This window comes from Myotis daubentonii, chromosome 2 (assembly GCF_963259705.1).
Source record: "Myotis daubentonii chromosome 2, mMyoDau2.1, whole genome shotgun sequence".
NCBI classification, from domain to species: Eukaryota; Metazoa; Chordata; class Mammalia; order Chiroptera; family Vespertilionidae; genus Myotis; species Myotis daubentonii.
The window spans coordinates 23,785,353-23,811,959 of record NC_081841.1 but is presented as its reverse complement, the minus strand read 5'-3'; the positions used below and the strand labels follow the sequence as shown (position 1 = coordinate 23,811,959).

At 40.6% G+C, this 26,607-nt stretch overlaps 1 protein-coding gene across 1 annotated transcript in view; it reads right to left on the bottom strand.

Moving 5' to 3' along the window:
- Window positions 1-11,972: 11,972 nt before the first annotated feature.
- Window positions 11,973-26,607, bottom strand: part of CLEC12A (C-type lectin domain family 12 member A) — a 30,321-nt gene continuing 15,686 nt past the window's right edge. Inside the window, exons 2-7 of the mRNA XM_059680926.1 lie at window positions 18,430-18,540; window positions 18,138-18,236; window positions 17,436-17,624; window positions 16,421-16,572; window positions 15,058-15,164; window positions 11,973-12,216 (exon numbers count right to left, since the gene is read on the bottom strand). Coding sequence (XP_059536909.1) covers window positions 12,042-12,216; window positions 15,058-15,164; window positions 16,421-16,572; window positions 17,436-17,624; window positions 18,138-18,236; window positions 18,430-18,520 — 813 coding nt within the window. The 5' untranslated portion in view covers window positions 18,521-18,540 and the 3' untranslated portion in view covers window positions 11,973-12,041. The remainder of the gene's footprint in view (window positions 12,217-15,057; window positions 15,165-16,420; window positions 16,573-17,435; window positions 17,625-18,137; window positions 18,237-18,429; window positions 18,541-26,607) is intronic.

Below are 26,607 nucleotides of genomic sequence, written 5' to 3'. Positions count from 1 at the left end.
ATTTTCAGCTGCATTATTCAGCTCCAATTCTGGCATTTCATGGTTATCTTTTCAGGGGGAAAAGTTAAAGTGTTTTTAAAAAAAACACTCCTGGCTCTGATCTCTTTTTCTCTTTCTAACTATTCAGATATTCCCAGTGTTTCTGCTTGATTCTGATGATAGATATTTTTAAATAGACAAACTTTTTGTGAAACTTTACAAAAATGAAATTCAAACAACCTACCCCGATGTATGTAAAGAATAAAATTCTTATAAACATTTTTAATAACGATTGTTAATTATTGGGAAATATGTGACTGAACATGAATTGCTTCTCCAGTTTTATAAGCTCTTGAAGTCAGTTGCCTATGATATTAATTGGATGCTGATGATATAATACCTCTCCCTAAATACATACAGTGCCTTCATCAAACACCATGGAGAAGATGACTCTGTTTGGACATTTGTTCCTAACACATTATCTACCAACCTGATACTTAAAATTCTATAATCAGATTTGTTTATATGGAGAGCTTTATCTTCATCATTTGAACATAAAATACTTTGGGGTAAATTAGTAAATTAAAAATTCCACATATTTATAGAAGATATAATTTCCTATTAAGAGCAAAAGGAATTAAAAATATACAGAAGTATTGAAATATGTAAATAATTTATAAATAACAAAAGTGGTCTCAGGAATGTATAAGAAACCATGTGTCCTATTAAAGACATTTCAGGAAATATGATTCTGATGTTTTCCAAAATTATCTTCCTACTGCTTCACAGTTATCTCTAACTTTCTAGGGATTGAATTGCTGAATAAAACAGACTGCAATTATGTGGACTGGAATTATATGATGTTGAGATAAGGAACTTTCAGTGTAGAGTGAGATGGTCCTATGAACCTCATAGCATATGTCTACTTTATATCTTTTAGCAGTTAAATAAAAATCCTGGAGAGTTATCCTCATGCTATTACTTTTTTCCATTCCCCTAATAGCCTATAATCTCTAAAAAAAAATATAAGATATGCTATTGTGGTGACACCAGACATCTGGATTCCCAGAGGCTTAGACCAGAGTCTTTTTACACACTCTCATGACCTTGCACACTAAATACGCTCAGTAAAACTAGGCTCTGGCATAGCGACTTCACTATGAACTAGCACTCCATAATGGAATCTTGGAGTTGAAGACAGGAGAACCCACCAGTATAGGTGAATGATCTCTTCTCTGGTCTGTCAGATCCTGCTTAGAGGATCTTACCTGTTCTCTTGAGACTGCAGCTCTCCTGAAGTTTCGTTGACTGAGAAGGATTTGGAAATTTGAGGGTAGCGTAAGTCACTTCCTCAGACATTACTGAACAAATAAAGCACAATTCAATCACTCTGTGTGCTGTGCTGTCCCACTGACGTTCGCAGGAGCTGCTGTTGTTGGGTGATCTGGGCATGCAGGGACTTAGCGAGTGAACTACCTTTGTAAAAACCAAGCAAAAAAAAGAGTGTCAAAAACAGAACTGTTACTTCTGCATGCATCATATCTCCCTTTTTCTAACTTCCTCCAGTAAAACACCAAGTTGAAGAAATGGTCTTAAGAGAAAAGTATAGGTTTTAAACATAAACTAGTTGGTGTTTGTTTTTTTTTAATTTGTGGAAAAACCATAGGGATCTCCAGACTTGAGAGCACCCTGTGAAAATACAAATACAGGTATATTTTCTTCTGCATATATAAAGTTGTTAATCACATTGTGCCCATGAGAACAGTGTTATAATTGTGTGTAACCCACTACGAATTTCTAGAAAACCACAGGTGAGTTAATGCTCAATGTGCTAAGGTGAGGGACTGCAGCATGGAAGGGTTACAGAATGTTACAGAATGTGCTAAGGGGAGGAAATGGGACATGAGAAATTGAATGTGCTGGGAGGGGGGACTGACGTATGGAGGATTGTGTCAGGGTTAGGAACCATGGAAGAAAAATTGCTAGATTGTCTTAGAAAAACAATGTGTTATGATACGCTCCAGCCAGGTGTGACTCTGTTTACCCCCCCCCCCCCCTTGTGCTTATGAACTTTCTGTGAACTTCTAAGGTAACACTGTTTTGCTATAAAGGATCATACTGCACCCTTGATCTCTGCCACATGCTCCAAAGCTCCCAGAGGGGGAGATAGGTGCTATGGTCAGCTGGCCAGCTTAATAAAGGCTCTTAAATTTAAATTCTGAGTTGGTGGTCTATCTCGTTGAGCCAACCCATAACACTCACCAAAATGTTTTTCTTTCCTTTTTACTTCCTATTTTTCTGGGTTGAAAAGAGTCCTGAGAAGTTAAAAGCAGGATATTAATGAACAATAGAAAATCAAGAAAAAGTAGCACTAAGAGAAAGAGAAGAAAAACTGGGAGGCTACTAAGAATTAAGGTAGTTAGATATTCACCCTCCTCACCTCAACACACACACACAAAGCAGCCACCGAAACAAAGGGAGATATATTTGAAAGTGGCAGTTCTTTCTTTAGAGTGTACCCATTAAGATAGGATTTGAATTCTAATTACTTGAATTCTGGCAGGAAGGTAGGGCAAGTATTTATATGAAGCTATTTTAAATAGTGCAGAGCTGAAATAGGAGACCAAGTGCTTTGCTTGAGATCCAGCACCAGATTAGTCAGTGAAGAGCATGCTCACTGTGTCCTGAATATCTAGCGTAGTGACAACCATACGATGCATTGGTTCAACCAGTACCTGTCAATGAATAAATTATTAACCCTTTCATAAATAATCACAGTACTGCTCAGTGAAAAGCAACAGTTAAATATTCTTATTAATAAAAAACACCTGCGTTGACTTTCAAGAAAGATTGGGCGCTGTGCAATAGGTTGACAGAACCATCTCCTACAGAATTAAAAACAAAAAGAACTATAAGAAATAAATTTAGGAAAGTTTGTGCCATGATAATTGACACAAGGAAAAAGACATTACCTTTTACTACAAAACTTGAAAGAAATTTTTTTTTTCTTGAAATGTTGTGACGTACCCCAGGAATCACAGAAGGACGCCTCAAGAAGTCGAATTAAAGAGTCACATTTATTGCAATCTGGGCCTATGAGGGGCCATTCCCAAATCTCATAGTGATAAGATGGTGGCAAAGCCAGACTTATATAGGCAAAGATCACAAAGGTATTGATTACATCTCGTGGTTTGGAATGAGGAACCTGGTTTGCAAAAAAGCAGTTTACAGAAGCAGAATTAAGCATGTTAATTACAGTTTTGGGTCTCGGGGGGTCACTGAATTGACAGAAACACCTTATCTAGAGCCCTCGGGTCTTGAGACCACTGGGTTGCCAGAAACTCATTATCTAGAGCCATCGAGGTAATTTAGAGTAATTGTGCTGTCCTGGTCTTGGGACCACTGAGTCAGCTGGGACGCATTATCTGTGGTCACTAAAACAATTTAGGATAATTGTGCAGTCCTGTTTCTCAGGTACAAAAGAATATGCTTCGATAACCAGTAAGATCACAATCAATGGGATAGTCACGTTACAATCAATAAGGCATTCAATTGAATGGGATGACTTATACAATTTAGAAAATCAAAGTAACCTGTCCATTGTTAAACAAAGCAAATAGGTACCATACTTCAGAAACATGTTTTAAAAACAGAACAGGTAAGACACACTTAAGGAATATTCATAATTCATTGTGATTAATTACAAATGCAGTGAGGCTTTCCTTTTGACAGAGGAAGAAACTGTATTCTGATTGGGGGTTGGGGGTGGAGGCAGAGATAGGGGCAGGAAATATGTGGGTAACATGAGATTTAGTGCTTTCTCTAATATTAAGGAAAGTAGAGAAGTCTCTAGGCCTTACTTTACTTATTTATTAAAAATGAAATGGACTGATCTAAAGCTTTTAACCTATTTTCCTAAAGTTATATGATACTCAACTTCTTCTTCCAAGGATAAATCTATTCAATGTTTCTTTGAGGTCTTAAAGCGTACATTTGCTTTGAGCCAGTAATTTGACTGTTTGAACTTGACACAGAGATAGACAAAGGTCTATGCACTGCATAGTCACCTCATCGCTATTTATAAAAGTGAGAAATGGAAAAAAGATAAATGTTAAACGAAAGGAAAAATTGAAATTCTAGACTATTCAGATAATGAAATCAGAAGCAAAGTTGATGTTTTGTTCCTCTCTTCTTAACAGAAATTATTATATTAATGATGGATAATGTCTGGATAAAAATGGGGGAAAATAAAAGCCCTACAAAGATAGAAACTTTGGAGAAATACTTCACTGTTGTATGTTTATTTCCCCCACGTCCTGCGTGGTTCAGGGCTCAGGATCTGGAAGAGGAGCCGCACACAAATGAAAGAGAAGAGACAAGAGATAATTTGGAAATATTGGGGGGCCAGGCGGGCAAGTCCAACTCAAGGGGAAGGACCTCCACTGGTGCCCAGGCCTCGCCAGCCTTTTATTCAGCTTTGGTTACACATAAAGCCCTTAGGCAGGTAATAGCAGTAGCAGACAGGCTATCCTAAAGGTCAGTAAATACTAGAAGGATTTACTCTGAGACTATTTGACCAGGAAATAGCTTGAGCTCCCATTGTCAGGACTAGACAATCGGTGCATAACTCAGGCCCTGCCGTGGGTACAAGGGTCACCAGCCTTCTGGGATCCTTGTTTGCACTTCTCTGCTAGTGAAGACAGTGGGTGGCGTCCCGCATCTCCTGCATCTCCCCCATTTCTTTTCCTTAATAATTCTTGAAAGGTGACTGCTGCCTGAAGGGTTTGAGCCCTTTTAAGACTCTTCATTCCGCATCTGCAGACTAGAAATAAGCATATGAGAACAAAAATGAGACAAGCAATAGTGGTTATGCTGAGAGGCAAATGAATCAGTCTGTAGTGAGTTTCTTTCTGAGCCAACAGTTCTCTGAGTCCCAATTTCAATGTTCATGTGTACATCTCAGCAATGATATGCTAGTTCTGGATGGTGGGCAAACAGTGGCAATGCAGGTCCGACCCTCTCTGGTTTGGTCCTGGGCAACCTGCAGCGACGCACAGCTGCTGACTGCTAGTATGGCAAGGAGTCTTCACCATCTCCATCTCTGGACTGTTTCTCTTCTTGTCTTCATGTGTTGTCAGTTCCTCTCTGGGATTCATTGTTGTAGGAATCCACAGGGGCTTGGAGAGATTTTCTGGAAATATACAGACATATTCTCGACCAAAGGTTAATAAGGAAATCTTTTCTATAATTAGACTTGTAATCCTTTCATTTTTGCCCAAACGATTTTCCTTTGGCTTATTTTGACACCATGTGTGTTTTCGTGGGTGTCTTGTCTTCAGCATTACAAGTGAAAAATTAATTTTTAAAGTAAAATTTTCTTGATGTAATTTACTCACAGGGGATTATTACGCTACCCCCCTTCTTTTTTGATTTAAATAACATTAAGAAATTTTTGGAAATTTTGCAATGCAGTCTTGATAACTTTTTAATTTTATTTTATGCACAGAAATATGACTGGTTTGTATTCATTGAATGTTAAGCAGTTTTTGAACTATAAGATAAACCACTAGTAAAAAATTAGTTAATGCTTCAGGAACAGTTTTTTTTGCCCAGTACAACAAAGTTTTTATGAATATTCATTTATTTTAATTAGCCAATTTAAATTAGTCTAAAATAAGGTTGATTTTTTAACTTCACTTGTCCTAGGTTATAGACAGTAAATGACATTAACTAAAGTTGTGCTATTAGCCTTTGAATAACTTTAAAAAAGTTTTCTCAGGGAGGCAAAACACAAATTACTTAGTTTTGCTTATGAAGCCTAACATTGACTTTTCATTACAGCTTTCATGTATTTGAAGAAAACCTCTTTTTATTTCCTTCCAGAGCAATTATTAGGACACACTTAGAGAGTTTCTCTTAAAAGACACTTTTCTTTCTTTTTACACCAAGCAACATACAGGGCTGCTGCTTGGATATTGAGCCATGCAGCTGAATAGCTATATTTCAATGACTCTCATTACATTATGTTGACTACAAGTAAGGATCAGATTAGTATTTTAATAATAATCTTTAGTTTACCCTGTAAATATTAGCGGAAGAAATTTCAAAATTTTTAAATTTCTCCTTTTTATTAAACTTAGAATTATATTTTTAAAGAGTACCCCCTTTGTCTTATTTGTATATACAGAGGGATCATGGGTGGTCCCAGTAACTTTCAGAGGGCTTTATTAGAATTTAATTGTTTATAAAAATATGGGCTTTTCATTTAGCTGAAATTATATGAAACCTTGATTATAATTTAAAAAGCTAATTTATAAAGTAATTAAAGTAGATATCTTTAAAAAGCAAAGCAAGTGAATTTATACGTTTGATGCATGAGGCACAAATGCTGCCCCACCTCCAGCCTATTTAACATGCAGGCTGCTAGGAGTTTTTTGTTTTTTAAATTTCCGCTGCTGAAAAATTTGGCTGTATCTGTACCATCACTCTATTTTGCCCTTCCTAGATGCCAAAACCCTCATAAGATTTAAAAAATATATATATAAGTAAAATATAGTTATTAATTTTTATTTGATTAAAGCTTTCCATGTGATTTCAAGTATATTAGATTGGCTAAATTTAAAATGTTTTCTTTAAGAAGAGAGAACAAATTCTTTTTTGGATGACTCCAGGCCCATGGAGTTTCCAAAAACCATCCCTCGGTTATAGCTTTGAAATTTAACATGGAAAGACCATCAAATATATATTTAAAGATTATATACTTTTTATAATTATTAAAAGACTAGAGGCCCGGTGCACAAAAAAATTGTGCACTCGGGGGGTGGGGGGGCGTCCCACAGCCCTGCCTGTGCCCTCTCGCAGTCTGGGACCCCTCAGGAGATAATGACCGGCTGGCTTAGGCCTGCTCCCGGGTGGCAGAGGGCAGGCCCTATCCCTAGGTGCAGCCCCTGGTCGGGCTCAGAGCAGGGCTGATTGGGGAGTTGGGGCGCTGTCCCCTGTCATGTACAGAGCAGGGCAGATCAGGAGGTTGTGATGCCACCCTCAGTCATGCTCAGGGTAGGGCCGATTGGGGGGTTGGGGCAATGTCCCCTGTCACACTCAAGGAAGGGTCAATAGGGAGGTTGCAATGCCACCCCCTGTCACGCACAGAGCAGGGCCCATCTGAGGGGTTGGGGCTCTGTACCCTGTCATGCATAGAGCAGGGTCAATTAGAGGGTTGGGGAGCTCGCCCCTGTCACACACAGAGCAGGGCCGATCAGGTGGTTGAGGAGCTCCCCCCTGTCACACACAGAGCAGGACAGAAAAGGGGGTTGGGGTGCCGCCACTGTCACACTCAGGGCAGGGCCGATGGGGAGGTTATGGCTCTACCCCGTCACACACAGAGCAGGGCCCGTGGGCGGAGGGGTTGGGGCGCCGCACTCTGTCACACACAGAGCAGGGCCGATTAGGGGGTTCGGGCGCCACACCCTGTCACACACAGAGCCGCAAGGCGATCAGGGGGTTGGGGAGCTCCCCCCTATCAGGCACAGAGCAGGGCTAATCAGGGGGTTGGGGTGCCTTCCCCTGTCATGAACAGAGCAGGGCGGATAGGGAGGTTGTGGCCACACCCCTGTCACACACAGAGCCACAGGGTGATCAGGGGGTTTGGGTGCTGCCCCCTGTCATGCTGATCCTGGTGCTGGGAGGCATATTACCCTTTTACTATATAGGATAGAAGCCTGGTGCATGGGTGGGGGCTGGCTGGTTTGCCCTACAGGGTGTCCTGGATCAGGGTGGGGGGTCCCCACTGGGGTGCCTGGCCAGCCTGGATGAGGGGATGATGGCTGTTTGCAGATGGTCACACACCCTTCAGGGTGGGGGTCCCCACTGGGGTGCCTGGCCAGTCTGGGTGAGGGGCTGAGGGCTGTTTTCAGGCTGGCAGGTGACTGAAGCTCCTAACTCTCCTTTTTTGCTTTTTTTTTTAATTCTGGGCCAGCTTTAGCTCTGAGGCTTGGCTCTAGCTCTTAGGCCTCAGCTGCTGAAAGTAGGTAACTGGTTTGTTTGGATTCTATAATCGAAACACTGTTTCAACTCCAGCTCTGAGATCCTGGCAGGCTGAAAGCAGGTTTCTGGGGTTTTGTTTAGCTTCTATATTTGTAACTATGTTTCAAACTGCAAGCTCAGAGGCCGGCAGTGGCAGGTGGGGAACCTTGGCTTCCTCCCTCACTGAAGCAAGCAAGCCTCTTGTTCGCTTCAAGCTGCCTGGCTGCCAGCCGCCATCTTGGCTGGCAGTTAATTTGCATATCGCCCTGATTAGCCAATGGGAAGGGTAGCGGAGGTACGGCTAATTACCATGTTTCTCTTTTATTAGATAGGATATTAATGAAATTTAAACTGGTTTTTGTATTAAAAATTTAGTTAGGATTATATAATTAATCCTCCTTTTTAATTAGACCAATGAGCAACATATTTTGAATTCCTCATTATTTCAGAGAAAACACAAAAATTATTTTCTCAAAATTTCTATACTTTAGGCATTTTGTTATTACAACTATATAATTTCTCCCAATTTAATTTGAATTCTAAGAAGCTTCAAATTTTAGGTAGCACGTAAAATACTTAGCATTTCTCAAATTAATAATATTTTACATTTTTAAGGATATATTTCAAATAAAATGCAAGGCATATTCAATTAATAGATTAAATTTTATCCTTTAGATTTATTTTTTTGAGGTAAACTCAGGTTAATATTTCAGTATTTTTGTCATTTTAAAATACCTAGATATTTAATATTTTTTTCTGATTTAATTCAGCAATGTTCTAAAGTCTTAAGTTACCAAAGGCTTTGGAAAATTATGTTTCTGGCGAGAAGGTAGGGGGAGGGGATTTTAAAACCGCCACTTTTTTCCTTTAGAGATAACACTTAAGGTTTCTGTTGCTGCCGCTACAGGCTTCTCTGGCTTTTACAGGGAGAAGAGCAACTGGCCCTTTATCATCAACACATTATCACTGAAAAGCTTTACCACAAAGTCTAATCTGCTTTATAAGCTTTCTGCACATACTTTAGCTGATTTTGCACATCATTATACTGTCCCAGTCTTGCTAACATTTCATAAGATATTTGAGCATTCAGCCAGGTTTCTCCTCTTTACTCTCTTTAAAAGGCTCTAGTAAATGAAATACCGTGTTCCACAAGGAGAAACAGTTTGGAGGCAAGTTTTTCCCCTGCTGCTGAGCCTTTTTTTTTTTCTTCAAGTTTTGACTTTTTCCCAACAGTCAAGACCTAATGTACCTTCTTCAGGAAACGAAGGGTTATGTTCTATAACATCAAGCAAAAATTATAAGAGATTACGTTCTGAAACTTTAACTTCTTAAGCATGCAAATCAAAAGTCTATAATAAAGTTTCTTACTTTTTAAGCCGAATCCTGCCCTATTAGCCTGGCTAAAGAAAACGTTCCCACCCTACTTACAGATCTCGACTTCTGCAGCTGATTGTGGGCTTTTGTGTGCGGTGAAATATCTCCCCACCTATACGGTGAATCCTTTCCCACCTTTCCAGTGAATCTTCATTTTTTCACTCTAGGTGAAGTCTTCAGTTCCAGATTTCCCGTTGAGGCGCCAGATGTTGTATGTTTATTTCCTCCACGTCCCGCGTGGTTCAGGGCTCAGGATCTGGAAGAGGAGCCGCACACAAATGAAAGAGAAGAGACAAGAGATAATTTGGAAATATTGGGGGGCCAGGCGGGCAAGTCCAACTCAAGGGGAAGGACCTCCACTGGTGCCCAGGCCTCGCCAGCCTTTTATTCAGCTTTGGTTAAACATAAAGCCCTTAGGCAGGCAGGTAATAGCAGTAGCAGACAGGCTATCCTAAAGGTCAGTAAATACTAGAAGGATTTACTCTGAGACTATTTGACCAGGAAATAGCTTGAGCTCCCATTGTCAGGACTAGACAATCGGTGCATAACTCAGGCCCTGCCGTGGGTACAAGGGTCACCAGCCTTCTGGGATCCTTGTTTGCACTTCTCTGCTAGTGAAGACAGTGGGTGGCGTCCCGCATCTCCTGCACTTGTATGCATGCATATAAGCATGACCAATGGACATAAGACACTGGGGGTAGGGGAGGCCGGGGGAATGTCAAGGAGGGGAAAAAGAAGGAGACATATGTAACACTCTTTGTAATACTTTAAGCAATAAAACAAAATAAAAAAAGAAGATAAATAAATCCCAGATACCTGCTCCAGCCGCTGTGGCCTCCGCTCAAGGAGGGTCTGGGAGCCTGGGTTTCCAGGGGCTGTGGCCAACCGGCAAATAGCCATCAGCCCCTCACCCAGGTTGGCCATGCACCCCAGCGGGGCCCCCATCCTGAAGGTGGTGTAGCCAGCCTGCAAACAGCCCTCAGCCCATCACCCAGGCTGGCCAGTCACCCCAGCGGGGACCCCCACCCTGAAGGGGGTGTGGCCAGCTTGAAAACAGCCCTCAGCCCCTCATCCAGGCTGGCCATGCCCTCCCAGCGTGGACCCTCACCCCATGGGGGCGTGGCTGGCCTGCAAACCACCACAGGAACCCCCAACCTGATCTGGGACACCCTTCAGGGCAAACCAGCCAGCCCCCACCTGTGCACCAGGCCTCTATCTATACTAATGAAAGGGTAATATGCTAATTAGACAGGGAGACCTTCTTGGAGACCTTCCAGAAGTTCTTCTGGACAAAGCCATGGTGGCAGGGCTGGGGTAGAGATGGTTAGAGTCCAAGAGGGGAGGGCAGTTGTGGGTGATCAGGCTGGTGGAGGGCGGGCCCATTGAAGGTAAGCAGATCAGCAGGGGGGCCAATTGGGGGCAAGCAGGATCAGTGGGGGTCAGTTGGAGGTGATCAGGACAGCAGAGGGGGGCAGTTTGGAGTGAGTAGGCCAGCAGAGGGCAGTGGGGAGGGAAGGTGGGGTTGAGCAGGCCAGCGGGGGGTGGGGGGGGGCAGTTGGGGGTGATTAGGCTGGAGGGGGAGGCAATTGGGGGCAAGCAGACCGGCGGCAGGGGTCAGTTGGGGGTGAGCAGGCTGGCAGGCAGAGTGATTAGGGGCAATCAGGCAGGCAAGCAGGCAGGTGAGCGGTTAGGAGCCAGCAGTCCCAGATTGCAAGAGGGATATCCTACTGTCGGTTTAGGCCGATCCCTGTAAACCGGCAGTAGGACATCCTTCGAGGGGTCTCAGATTGGAGAGGGTGCAGGCCAGGCTGAGGAACACCCACTCCCCCGTGCATGAATTTCGTGGACTGGGCCACTAGTTTATAATAATAAAAGCGTAATATGCTAATTAGACCAGACAGCTGAACAAACTTCCTGATGAAGCCAGGACTGGGAGTGTTGAGCCTCATGCACAAATTTTATGCATCGGGCCTCTAGTGTTGTCATAGTTCTAACTCTGAGCTGGCTCTTCAGCTGTGCTTTTAAACAGCCCTTAGTCCTTTCCATTGCTTGATCTACATGCAGCTTTATGTTGCTTTAGTTTGTGATATGACAAGAGGATTCCATGGTCAATTGTCCACTCCTACCTCAATGTTAGAATGTGTGTCCCCTGACAGACATGAGGTTTTGTAAGGTTTCATAGTTGATCAAATAATTCTCTAAGTTCATGGATATCAGTCCTGGCTGACCCTCAGTGGGCAAGACAAGCAATTCCATTTTCTCTCTCTCTTTCTCTTTTTTTTCCCAAAATGGAAATCAATCTGTATTACTAGAATAAATCTCAATTGGGCATGACTTATTATCCTCATATATATTCTTAGATTCAATTTTATCTGATTCTCCATGAGGTTAGTATTTATCTTGTTTGTTTCTGGAAAAACAAGAAAAAGATTACTTTCATTTTAGACACTATATTGATGCTTAATATTATCCTTTAGTATCTAAATGATATGGTTTGACTGTAGGCATAACTTAAGGTTTCTTTTACTTAGAAAATGAAGAGAAAGAGGACATTTGAAAATGCGAATTGTTAGGATAGAGGCAGACATTTAGTTTCACAACATCTTTATTCCATTTGTGTGGTCCACAAGATACATGTAACTTAAAGTTGTAGTTAATTACACTAACTACATTCTTTCACTTGGTTCTTCATTCATTAGTATGCTCTCAATCTTCACTGGATTAGCTAACTTCTCACATATAGCATTTTTTCCCTCAGTGCAGAGATCATAATAAACATACTTAGAATATATATATCCACAATACATTGCAGCATTTAAGTCACTTGTGTTTCCTGTAAACCTGAAAAAGAAAATAATGAATTACAATAGGCTACTCAAACATTTGAAACATATTCATACACACAAAAATTGCTTTTCCAGTATATCATTGCTCCTAGGCTCTGCATTGTCTAAAATAAGTTTTAATTATTATTTAGAATATCAAGAGTCTTCAGATTACTCATTTTTATTGACATATATACAATGTCAAACACTGCCTCATTTTTCTCTGCCTTGTTCTCTTTCTCACATCTGGAATATTTGCTGTTCTTTCAGACCTAGCATCTCCCTTCCCTAATACCTAACATGATTTAGAATAATGCAATTCCATTAGATTTTCTAGTCTAACTGGCTCAGTAGTAAATCTTTTACACTGTCTTTCTCAAATGTTTTTCATAATCACCAAAACCAATAATAAATCTAATATGAACATTATCTCCAAGTGACACATCCCTCTAGCTTTTTAAAATTTATTTTAATGATAAAGACAATATAACACATTTTATTAAGTTTTTCCCCATTTTTGAAAAGTGTTCTTTTTTTAAAAATTAAATTTATTTGTGTTACATTTGTCATATTAACATATAGATTTCAAGTGTGTGTTTTTATGTTATGTGTATTTTGTACCATGTGCCCACCACCCAAAGTCAAATTTTCTCCTGTAACCATATATTAGGTTCACCTTCTCTCCTTCTAGTTGTTTTTTAGAGATTTTTACTCTGAAGTTCTGAATTATTACCAGCCACTAATACAAGATTATTGGTCAGGGATTATACATTAAGACAAACTTGTAAATTGAAAATATTATCTTTTGAAAAAACTTTAGTATTCATACTTGAGCTGATAAATAATGACCATTTATCAATAAAAAAATTCCTCAAATATTCAAAAGTAAAAATTCCTATTTGAGGTGAAATAATACAGATGTCATTGATCACACCCCTTTCCAGAAACAAACTCCAAAATAACATCAAGAATAAAAACCAAAAGGGAATCATATATACATACATATTTAATTATATATTATATACAAATATAATGTGTTTTATATACATATAGTATTATATAATTTTTATTTCAGTATCATTTCTTTATAATTAGAAATAATCTATTATGTTTCCAGCCCATTATAGATTATCTTCCCATTAGCAAAAATTGCAAATAAACACATGGAAATTCTACTTTTCCAAAACAAGATGCCATTTACACTCTCCCCTGAGACATACACTACCTTTAGCCCTAGTCCTTCACTCCAAATGAGATCTTTAAACTATATATCCTTTTCTCCTCTGTTTGTACTTACCTTATCCCCTATTCTGTCCTGTCATTGCAAACTGCCAAAGCTAGGGCTGCCCTGTCTTTTTCACTTATATTCCTACACCTACTATTTTTTTTTTTTCTGAAGGAAAAAACAACCAAAACCAAAAGCAGTCAAAGCTTCTATTTACTGTCTCGCCCAAAGTAGTGAGTATGCAGGAATCTCAGAGTTTAGATTCAGTGTGGAAACACCTCAACACAGTCACCCTGAGTTTGCTTGATGTGTCCTCAAACAACAGGTATGTATAAATTCACCAGTTTGCAACAGTATACAACAGGTTAAGACTCGATTTCGTTCTTTAATTTAATTTTGTCTACTTCCGAAATTGAAGGGATTATAAACTACCAATAAAATTTTGACATTACTTTTATGTAAGGCTTGCTTTTGTCCTCATTACAAGCAGAACAAGACAACATATGAATCCATTTATAATTACATTTTAAATATATTACACAATGAAATATTTTAGATATAGCATATGTGCAATATACCAGGCTCAAGTTCATTTTATTTTCTTTACCAGAAATTCTCTTCTAGTCTATCTCTAGAATTTCCATTCAAAGTGGTCATTTCAAAAGTTAGTGTAGCCCTAACCGGTGTAGCTCAGTGGATAGAGCATAGGCCTGTGGACTGAAGGGCCCCAGGTTCGATTCCGGTCAAGGGCATGTACCTTGGTTTCGAGCACATCCCCAGTGAGGGGTGTGCAGGAGGCGGCTGATCAATGTTTCTCTCTCATCGATGTTTCTAACTCTATCCCTCTCCCTTCCTCTCTGTAAAAAATCAATAAAATATATTTTAAAAAAGAAAAAAACATTTAAAAAAAAGTCAGTGTATAACACAAATGTCAAAGCTAAAATTTATTTTTTGTTATTCTGAATGAAGCATTTTCACCTTCTATTGTTTTTATCTGTAAAGCTAGTCTAATCATACAATTAATGGTTAAGTAATTAAGGGCAGAATCAATCTTTTTCTTAACTGTGAATCTAAGCACTTAGCATCATTTTAAGTACATGTTAGAGCCCATTGAATTTTGTTGGCTTCCTTTTTTTTTTTTTTTTTTTTTGACTGGGGAATGGATTTTCTGGTCATCTTCAATAGGGCAAAAACTTCAAAGAACAGGACAAACAAACAAAAAAACAACCCCACCTGAATGTTGGAATTCAGTTCTTTATATAAAGTCCCTTGTAAAAACAAAACAGAATAAAAACAAACCGAGAAGACGGGGCAGGGCAAATTTTTTAAAAAAGGAAAAAGGAACAGAAAAGAATTTTGTTGGCTTTTAAAATTCTCTTAGATAAAAGCACAATCCATAGAAATTCTCTCTTATTTTGCTACCATAAGTTTGTTAGTAACTTGTCAAGATAATGGGAAGACATTTGTGCCAACTTCTTGCATTATTAGATGTATGAGGGAAGCCTTATGGAAAATAATTCTTTATGGATACTATTTCAATTGAAGCCAGTTTTAATTGTAACCTACAATGCTCCTGAGGAAAATTCCTTTATTCAAATCAACCAGAAACATTCAACATGACTAAAGACTTACCAGTCAGAGGAGATAATTGTTTCATCCAATTCTTTCCTAGATTTGTAATCTTCTCTGGGAGATAATCCTAACCAATAGCCATATAACTCCTTGGACTTTATAAATTCCTACAGGAAATAGAGATGGTTTGTTAAAATAACTATCTTCCATTTCTGTATTTTACCTCACAACATAATTTCTTACAAATAACTCTTTTAAGGTAACATTTTTAACATTATACTACTATTTTTCATTGTCATTAAAGAAAATTGAGGCAGTGTTTTTCACTATGAGTTCTTCCAGCATTTATACATCAGTTAATATCTCACATGGATATAACAATCCATTCATAAGCTTAATTTAGAGTCAAGGAAGTTCACAAACTTCGGGATTCAAATATTGAGCAGTAAATATTCAGTCTAGGGGCAAAGAGGTGGCTTTAAACACATGAAAATAGAAATAGAAAGAGTAGGAGAAAATGTAGCAAAGTCAGACGAGAGTGGTTATAGAACAGAACTTAAAACCAGTCCCGAGTTTTGTAGCCAAAGTCACATTTTTTAATAAACACTATGAATGGGTCACTTGAGGAAAAACACATGAAGAAGAGCTATGGATGGATTTCCCTCTCTTTTTTGGAGAAGGAGAAAGATGTTTGAGTCGGGAAGCTGAGACTCCTGGGAAATGAAGTTTTGCCTTGAAAAATAAATATGTGCTTACCCACTGAGAGACCAGAAATGTTGAGTAATAAGTAAAATATGGAGATGCTATATAGATATTTGAAAAAATAAATATATAAACAAATCTTCCGGAGAACTCACCTTTTCTCGGACCCAGGAACTCTGTGCAATATATTTGCTTGGCACTTGCCTTTGCCATCCCATCTTAATTCTGTTTTTTTATACGTATTTCGTCCAAACTATCTTCTTATTCTAGTATATATTGGCTTTCTCTCTTAGTTAAAAAACAACAACAACAAAGTGGTGGAAATAAAGAATCTCCTCCTTTGTACATATTTTGGAATTAGTGAACGTCAGGAATAATTTCCAGATCTTCTGTTTTTAGATAAATGTTCAAAAATCATGTCCTAAAAGTTGATCCTAAACTTTGGAAATGCTTACAGACCTGATTCTGGGTGCCCCATATCTATTCATTTGCCCAGCCTCTCAGATACACTGATGCTAGGGTCCTCAGCTAAAGTTTTATATGCTTTACCTTGGCTATCTGAGATAAATGTGCCAAGTCTCAGTCATGTCATACTCCACCTAGAATAAGCCAGAATCATGTCTGGATTGATACAGATCTTCCCCAACATGCCTCACTCCTACTTATTCTACCTTGGGAAAAGTTATTTCCCTCCTCACACGCAGAGATCATAGGACCTTACCAATACACTTTTGTTCTTAATCTTCACCAGGCTGGCATTGTGAGCAGAACATGTGAAGTCACTCTGTTGCCATGTCTCAGACTTTTTAAATTCTCTATAACAGCTGTCCTCATGCCACTCCCATTTCTTTGGACAAGGTTTACATTTGTGCTCTGGAAAAAGAATGTGGTTCCATTTGATGTGTTTGATAATCTTATTATTCTCATTATTCCCGTTGTCCTCTATGTTAAATTAACCAAATTTACTTGTCTTATTTCTTTGTACATCAAAGGTGAAGAAAATGAATTTTGTGTTCTAGGCCCCTCTATACCACCACAATGTGTCTAAAACATAATTTGAACAACACATTTCAAATTAAACACTTATCTTCTAGCACATTTTCCTACCTCAGGAGCCCTGGATAATAATTAATTTATTTCTCCCTTTGTCATTTGTGATATTACTACAAGGTAATAAAGGCTAATCCTAGGAAACATTGGGTAATGAGAATCAAGCCCACAAACCTACATCAATCCACATCAATCCTGTCTTCTTCAAAGAGACCATTTTTAGCTCTGACTTGTTGCATATTTGGGAAACTTTGCAAGGGCACAAAGAACATATTTTATTTATAATAGTTATAGAAAGTGTTACAAGGACAAGGCCCAACTTTATTTTCTCTTGACTCATTAAAAATTTGCTGAAATTTAGGAACCAAGTCACCTATAAAGAGATATTCTTTTCTCCCAATCTTCTGTCAATTCATTACCCAGAAAAACCTAATGAATGTCAGATTAGAGAAACTGTATATTGTTTAATGTTTCATTAAGTTAGTGTCATCCCTGTAATTTTGGGGCCTATGTTATTATTACTTTATGGTTTTTCTTTTTAACTAAATAGAAATATTAAGTACTCTGTCAACCAGATTTAATTCCTTCCCCCAAATAATGTCTTCCTAAGGAAAAACTGATTACCGAGTGACTCCTAGGATTAGTTCATTGTATAATAAATAACTTAGACAGGAATATAGGATTACCTGGTTCTTTTCTACATAGTTCATAACATAATTTGGTGGCCATTTCTTGCAGTGTGCTAGAGAGGTTTCTGATCTTCTCAAGACTATCCATATTATATATTAGTTGTAGAGAAACATTACTCTGAAGTTTGTCTCTGAAATTTTGTAGCTTTTCCAATTTTTCCATTTCTATTTTCGAAGTTAGGTAAACTCCATATTAAAAAAAAAAAGAAATGATAAAAACTGTTAATCTCTCAATACATCCATCACCTTCTTTTTGCTGAAATAGTATTAAGAATATTGAAGGTCTAGGGAAGCATTCATTTCACAAGAGTGAGGGAAAGAGACTAAGTACCATACTGTAAGGACTCTGTTATAAAGCACCCTTTATGTTCACGTCACTTATAATCATTCCAAAGCCTCAATTCAAAGAGTGAACTTCCTTGTAAAACTCATGCAATTCTAAGTGTCTTTCCATTCAATCAAAACGTGGGTGACGCCCTGGCCAGGTGGCTGGGTTGAAGCATTGTTCCATACACCAAAAGGTTTGGGGGGGGGGAGTACTAGGGGTAACGCATCAGTGCTTCTCTTTCATAGCAATCTCTCTCTCTCTCTCTCCCTCTCTCTCTTCCTCTCTCTAAGAATCAATAAACACATCCTTGGGTGAAGATTAAAACACACACACACACACACACACAGAAAGAAAACTTGGGTAATACATACATATGCTTCCTAACACTCCCAGTCCAATCAGCAGCAGAAGGCACAGAAGAATCAGAGCCAAGGCTCTTCGACGCCACACATGGGAAGGAGCAGGAGGTGCTGTGGGAAGCAAAATTAGCAAAAAGGCCTGGAAATGGTATACACCTTAATTTGATTCATTCATTCATTCATTCATTCATTCATTCATTTTGCATATTTATTCATCCCTAACATGTCCTGGTAAAGCCCTTACACTTCTACCACCTTCTATACTTCTTCCATCTTACAAAACATCCATAGCCCAGAATCTTACCTTTCACACCAACTTGGTCAAACTCTTGAATATTTCCCATCTCACTGGAGTCCTGGAATTTTAGATCTGCATAAGTAACTTCTTCAGACATTGATAGCGATGAAAGGAAAGCTTGATAACCAAAAAAATAAAAATAAAAAGAGAGAGAGGGAGGTGAAGGTTAAACTAACAGTTGAATGTTAAACAGGAGTTATGACTTTTAATTCTGTTTCTAAACTAAAGCTTAAACTTCTGTTTTTAAATCTCTGTATGAACCTCCCACAAGTTTACAAATGAGCTGCAACCCTACTGTGGCCTCAGACACAGAGAACTTGTGCACGAGGGAATATGCTGACATTCTTCCTCTTATCTCTTCCTTTTTCTTATTTCTCTGTGTCTACCAAGTACCGAGCAATTTTCGAATTTGTGTCTGGGTATTGTCAGTGTTGTACAAGGGCTTATGGGTCACTAGTGCAGCATGATGCAGACATCGAATTTATTGGACACAAACTTTCAAGCCGAGAAATAACAAAGCGGGAACACTTCTCAAACGCTCACTGCTCCACAAAGATGGCTTGACACAGATGCCCTGCACATGTCACGGCAAAGGTGCTGGCAGAGGGGGTTTGTCGTAGCCAGGAGACAGCAAAGACACGAAGGGCTCTCCCAGAGAAAGGGAGAGAGTAGGCTCCACCTTGCCACTTTGTGACACAGGTATAGATTAGCCTAAGATGAGATAGAATACCTAGTTTCCCTAGAATATGAGAACGTGGTCCCTGAGTCCCAGGTTCGATTCTGGGGCTCAGGGGCCATGTTAGGGAGTCTGCATACTGGCGGCCAATGTTGGTATGCCAAAGGCCCCAAAAACGGTTTTGGGACCAGAAAAGCTGAGCTCAGCCTTACTATCTTTCTGCAGATTGGCTCAAACAATTTGAGCCAGCTTTTAGCTAAGCTACCAAAAGGGGGAAGGAAATGTGTCTCCAGGGTTATGCGGGCAGGCTACTGGTCTGTGTGATGCAGCATTCTCAGGAGGCAGGCTCATTCGTTTCTTGATCAAGTATGAAAGGCGGAGGTGGGGTTGTGGAACCACTGTTTTTGAGTAAGTTCTTTCTGATTTCATTAGTAAATCTTACCTTAAATTTTGTATTGGTATTCCCCCCCATAAATAAGTGATTCATCACTTATTCATCCAATAAGTGATTCTCTCTCATCATTGATGTTTCTATCTCTCTCTCTCCTTCCTCTCTCTCAAATCAATAAAATAAAATATATATTTTTAAAGAGGTTATGCCCTAGCTGGTTTGGCTCAGTGGACAGATCATCGGCCTGCAGGCTGAAGGGTGCTCCCAGGTTCGATTCAGGTCAAGGGCACATGCCCGGGATACAGCCTGGATCCCCAATAGGGAGTGTGCAGGAGGCAACTGATACCATAAATATCATAAAATGGATTGACATTTTGTTTGTTTTTTACTAAAGAGAATATGTAAAGATTTTTTAAAGTACTTAATAAAAATATTAACTGCTTTATTATATGTTGGAATTGACAGTAAGATTAAGAAAAATAATAGCTCCCTTTCACAAGAGATACTAAATAATAAAAATCATAGGTACAAAATAATTAGAAATATGCACAACCAAAAGGAAAAAAACTAAAACTCTTGAACAAAAAAATTAAAAATAAGAAAACATGCTTTTGAATTGCAAGCATCAATATTGTAAGAAAAAAGTCACTTCTCCTAAATGTATCTTGTTAGGCTCGTGACACAGGAAAAGAGAATCAAGCCAGTCAGAAAAGGGAAAAGAGGTTTAATCCACATTCTCGGGTGACACCCACGAACCCCAAAGACAGGGCCAGTGAGTTCCTGCCAACAGGGAGGGGCGGCTCTTCTTTTATACAGGTGTTTAGTGAGGGGCGGTGGGGGGGGGGGGCATGAACTGAGGAAGTTCCCGCAGGCAGGGGTCATGAAGTTCCCACCGTGGGGGTTGGCAGGGTATTCAGGAAGGAGTCAGTATCAGTGTGGGGGTCATTGTGGATTCCAGGGAGGAGCCGGTATCTGTGTGGCCCTCTGTCTGGCACACTGACCTGTTAGAAATTCCAGGGAGGGTCCATTATCTCGTCACATATCTGCATGCACCTGATCCTGGGCTCCCTCTGACCTAACATATCTAAACAATCAATGTCAACTTAATTGAAGTACTACTAGATTTTCCTTCTGATACTTGAAAATAGCTATCAAAATTTATCTAAAAATATAAGAGTGAACATCTTGCCAGCAACATTTAAAAGAAAGAATATGCAAAACATGTGATTATCTCATCCTAAGCACTTTACTAATGCTAGTTTTATCATTACAGCTCTAATACTATTATCATCACCCTTATTTTACAAACTGGAAGTGAGCTACTAAGAGGTTATGTCCTGCCCAGGCTGGTATGACTCAGTGGTTGAGTGTAAACCCATGAAGAAAGAGGTCATGGGTTTGATTCCTGGTCCTGGTTGTGGGCTCTGTTCCCAACGAGGGGCATGCAGGAGGCATCCAATAAGTGATTCTTTCTCATCATTGATGTTTCTATCTCTCTATCCCTCTCCTTCCTCTCTCTCTCAAATCAATAAAATAAAATATTTTTTTTTAAAAGAGGTTATTCCCTAGTTCAGTGGTCGGCAAACTGCGGCTCACCAGCCACATGCGGCTCTTTGGCCCCTTGAGTGTGGCTCTTCCACAAAATACCGACTTCTGCGCATGGGCCACGAAGTTTCAATCGCACTGTATTTTGTGGAAGAGCCACACTCAAGGGACCAAGAGCCACATGTGGCTCACGAGCCACAGTTTGCCAACCACTGCCCTAGCTGGTTTGGCTCAGTGGACAGAGCATCGGCCTGCGAGCTGAAGGGTGGTCCCAGGTTGGATTCTGGTCAAGGGCACATGCCTGGGTTGCAGGCTGGATCCCCAGTAGGGGGTGTGAAGGAGGCAGCCAATCAATGATTCTCTCTCATCATTTATGTTTCTATCTCCCTCTCCCTTCCTTTCTGAAATCAATAAAAATATGTTTTAAAATAAAAAATAAATGAAATAAAAAAGAGATGATGTCTTTATCCAACATCACACAGATGACAAGTGATAGACTTGAGACCTGACCCAAGCATCATGGCTGCCTAGTGCAATATACCTACAGGCAATAATGCCTCATATTTTTTAAAAATAAGCCTCTTGTGGGGAGAATAGACTAGCCCCTTCTAATCTCTTTGTGGATCATATATTTATGTATAAAAATGACAACATTAACATTTTAGATGAAAATATGCATTGTTGGATTTTTTTTATTATTATCTTTAAGTGAGAAATGCCTTTAGAAACAAGATGAATAAAGCCATTCAAAATTGACACAATGACAATATAAGAGCTAAATTTGTTTATATGACAAAATACAATAAAGTAAAATACCCATGGCAAACTTAACAAAATTATATATATTATATATATATATATATATATACATATATATATGATATATATTATATGTTTCTAAAGTACTGTCTTCCAGATTACACCACATATGGGTTTCAAAAAACATTTATGTCACTCTTCTGCTCTACCAAGTTAGCAGCTTTTGGGTGGTGGGGCATGTCCAGTGAATTGTTATTTATTGCCCCACTTCCTTTGCCTTGAAATGAATTACTTTGCCAGAAGGCATGTTGTGAGGAATACCATGGAGATTAATGAATTGCCCTGTAAATCCAAGACTAATGGTGCTATCAGATGCATTGAAAGTAAGGAAGACAAATCCATGTCTGGATCAGAGTCCCAATTATTGTTTCAAGCTCAATTTTCTCCTCTTTTGCAAATAACACACACACACACACACACACACACACACACACACTCACACACATAGCTAGGTAGGATTAATCCAGTCCAATCTAAATTATTTTCTCTAATTTAACAAAATGGGCCTAACAAAATCCAACAAAGGCTATATTTCACTACATCCATTGAATATTTCTTGTATATATTATCTAAACTTACAAGTAAGTAGTTTTTTCTGGGACATTTAGTTGGGGAAAATATCACAGATGCAGAAGCAATAACATTTGCTTAGCTGTTCTTTCTCAGAAATTTTTGATGCCAATGGCCATTCCTTTCTTCTTAAACACTTTTATCTCTTGCTGGAGGTCAACGCATAACAAGCATTTGCATGAAAGTGCAAAAGAGACTTTGGAAAGCCAATGGACTTTGATATTCAGTAGTTTGCCCTGCTGTGATTGTGATGGCTGAAGGCAATTTCCTGACCTGATCATCTTTACATTGTTTACCAAACTTTACCTTTGATATGCCAGTATGCATTGCTAAAGGGCAAATGTGTATTCAAAGTGAATAAAAAAGTGGGCAGGACCCGGACTCCAAGTGCCTCTTCATGAAAGAGGTTTCCACCTGGCCCCCCATGACTTCCAAATTCATATTTCTTGTATAGTGTATTCATTGTTTCATCAGCCCTCCTGCAAGTCATCCTGAAGTCACTGTGAAGGTTGCAGTAATCTCTTGGATTCTATCTTGCCGTCACTTAATCCTTAATGAAATGATGTTAAATTAGAATTATTATTTATCTCAGTTCTAGAACTCTTATTTGACTCAAATTATTTCCATGTTGTTGAACCTCTTTATACTTTTATCTCTTAATTTGAACACACAAATCATTTTTATTTTAAATTTCCTGTTTGATATTATCAGTGTCTGAGACTTTTGGTTTGTCAATTGATGCTTTGTCATTTAGTCCTTTTCTTTCTTTTCTCTTTTAAGGGTGCCTAATAATATTTTATTAAATGCTGGGCCTCCTATATAATAAAAAGGTAATATGCAAATAGACTGGACAGCAGAATGACCAGTTGCTATGATGTGCACGGACCACCAGGGGGCAGATGCTCAATGTAGGAGCTGCCCCCTGGTGGTCAGTGCGCTCCCACAAGGGGAATATTGCTCAGCCAGAAGCCGGGCTGATGGCTGGTGAGCACAGTGGCAGTGGTGGGAGCCTCTCCCGCCTTTGTGGCAGCGCTAAGGAGCAGCGAGCAGATGGGCAGTAAGGAGCAAGGGGTCCCGGACTGTGAGAGGGATGTCCTACTGCCGGCAGGCAGACATCCCCCGAGGGCTCCCAGACTGCAAGAGGGCACAGGTTGCGCTGAGGGAAGCCCCTCCAGTGCACATTTTTTATGCACTGGGCCTCTAGTAGTATATAACAACAATGGAGATTATGAATAATATCATCCTACAAAGAGATATTTATTTTTTTCCTTGCAGGCAGGTAAAATAAAAACAGTAAGTCATAACCAATTGGAGTCCCTCAAGTTTTGTCTTCTTAGCTGTTTTAGAATTTTGCCCAACTTTTAAAATTATCATTAAATTTATTGGGGTGACATTGGTCAACATGATCATATAGGCTTCAGATATGGGTTTCTATGCTACAAGATCTGTATATTGTACCATGTACTCACCACAAATGTACAACTTTTATAATGATCTTTTTGTAGGAGTTTCCATGCCATATAAGCCACAGGTCAATGTCCAGAACTGGAGATCTCCCTATTGCTCATTGTATACTGAGCATATCTACACTAATAAAAGAGAAACATGCAAATTAACCATCACTCTGCCACTCCGCTACACCCACCAGCCAATCAGAGTGACTATGCAAATTAACCCAACAAAGATGCCGGTTAATTTGCATACACAGGTGCAGAGCGAAGACTGAAGACTACTAAAGATGGTGGCAGCCATGGAGCTGGAGCAAGCAGGAGGCTTGGGTTGCTCCTGGTGATGAAGGAAGTCAAGCTTCCCGCTGGCCCTGGACTCCTCTCAAGGAGGGCCTGGGGTCCTGGGGTTTACTAAACTTTACTGGAGCTGCTCCCTATACCCCCACTCCTTACCCCAGAACCGCGCTACCTGCAGCAAGGCACCTGGGCAGCTTCCTGACAGGTGGGCGGCCCGGGAGAGTTGAGTAGAGAGGGGGCTGCAGAGAGCCACGGAAGGGTGGGGCCACCGAGTGAAGGTCCCAGGGGTCTGAGGAGAGCGCCTGAAGGAAGAGGAAGCTTCAGCAAAGCGGCCAGCCAGGAGCCATGGCCATGGGGTCTGCAGGTGCACCGACAGGCCTCTGCCTGAGGGGCAGCTCCTGGGCAAGCACCACGGTTCGGCGAAGTGGCTGGCCAGGAGGCAGGCAGCCCAAGGGGCGCAGAGCGGCACCAAGGTGGGATGCACTGGCGGGGGCTCAGGCCGGGGCAGGGTGCTGGCGGGCAGGGATCTGCCTTCCCCGTGGAGAGTGAGGTTCTGCAGTGGCCCCAAGATGTGGGAAACAAGAGGCAATGACTGCTGGCATGGAAGGACGACCAGGCGGAAGGGCGCAGACTCACAGCCCTGAGGCAGGGGTTGAGGGGCAGCGCCACCTAGATGGAAGAGTGCCACACTGCCGGGTACCCAACTGCGGTAGTTTGGTGAAGCTCCCGCACTAACCAGCCTTGCTGCGGCCTGTGAACTTGAGAGGCCAGGACTCCTTCTCCCACCTTGGCCCAAAAGCAAGCCTGTGCCCACCCTGCGCCCAGTTCCCGCCCCATCACACCCTCAGTTCCCGCCCTGCCCCATGGGGGTGCATGCCTGCATGGTGAGTGCGAAGCCTACCACCTGCTCCCCAGAATGGGGGGGCAGTAAAGAATGGGGGTGGGGTGGGGTAGGGGCGGGGGAGAGGAAAGAATGTGGACGATCCATGGTGAAGAGGTGCTTGAGAACAAGGCTTGGAAGCCTCACGGGGAGGTTTGCTCTGTTTGCCCCGCAGCTGTCCCTTAGGAAAAGTGGAGAGTGCAGTTGTGAGGGCCCCCTGTGTGCTGAGTCCAGTTCCATAGCCAACTGGAACTGGCCTCAGTTTCCTGGTCTGTAAAATGGATTAAGCGTGTCCCAGTGCCTTCACTGAGCTTTGAGGGCCAATTGAGATACTATATAAAGAAAATCAGTGAAGACATGAGAAAGAAAAGGAAGGGTGAGCAACACAAAAGAAAGATTGGAAGGAACCTGTAAACTTATTGTCACTTAAATAGGGAATATACTCAACAGTGTTGTAATGACGGTATGATGCCAGGTGGGTACTGGAAATATCAGGGAACACGTTGTAAAGTATATGATTGTCTAACCACTATTCTGTAACTAATATAAATCCTGAAACTAATACAAAATAACATTGAATGTAAAGAAATGAAAATAGGAGTGAAATTTTTCTAAGTTTCAAAGTTTAAATAAAGCCTGTAAAGGAAGGAAGAGGGAGAATAGAAATAGTGTTTTTCATTTTACCACTTTATTGTCTTTTCAGTACATGAAAAAGACAGTTGTCTTTATATGGTGCTTTTATACTTTTCTAAGTCATTATCTCATTTGATGTTCAGGGCAACTTAAAGACAAGATAATTATTCCCTCCACTATTCAAAGAAAGGAAATCTTGGTGTCTGGCCCCAATGATTCAATCGTCAAGCCCTTATTGTAAAGCAGGGTTAGTGAAATTTATTGCGAAGGGTCATATCTATATTAATAAAAGCCTTGGGGGTGATCTGGCCAGCAGGGGAGTAGTTAGGCGTCAATCAGACCAGCAGGGGAGCTGTTGGGGGCTGATCAGGCTGGCAGGCAAAAGCGGTTAGGGGCAATCAGGCAGGTACGCAGGCTAGCGATTAGGAGCCAGTGGTACGGGATTGTGAGAGAGATGTCCAACTGCCAGTTTAGGCCCAATCCCGGCAGTCGGACATCCTGGGATCAGGCCTGCCAGATATCCAGGGACATCCTGGGATCAGGCCTGTCAGACATCCTGGGATCAGGCCTAAACCGGCAGTCAACATCCCCCAAAGGGTCTGAGATTGGAGAGGGTGCAGTTTGGCTGAGGGACACCCCACCCCTCCCGGGCAAGAATTTTGCGCACTGGGCCACTAGTACTGTATAAGAGCCAATAGTCAACCCATACATTCACATCAGTTTTTCTGGGACATTTACTAGGAGACAATACCACAAATGCAGAGGCAATAGTAGCTGCTCAGCTGTCCTCTCACTATCCCACTGGGGCAATGCCCAGCAATCTGGCAGGTAGGATGTCAGAGGCCAGGGAGGAATTCTGATGGTGCAGGTGGGTGTTTTCGATGCGTGGCTGGGGACCCTTTTGCTGGATAGCTTAAGGGTTGCA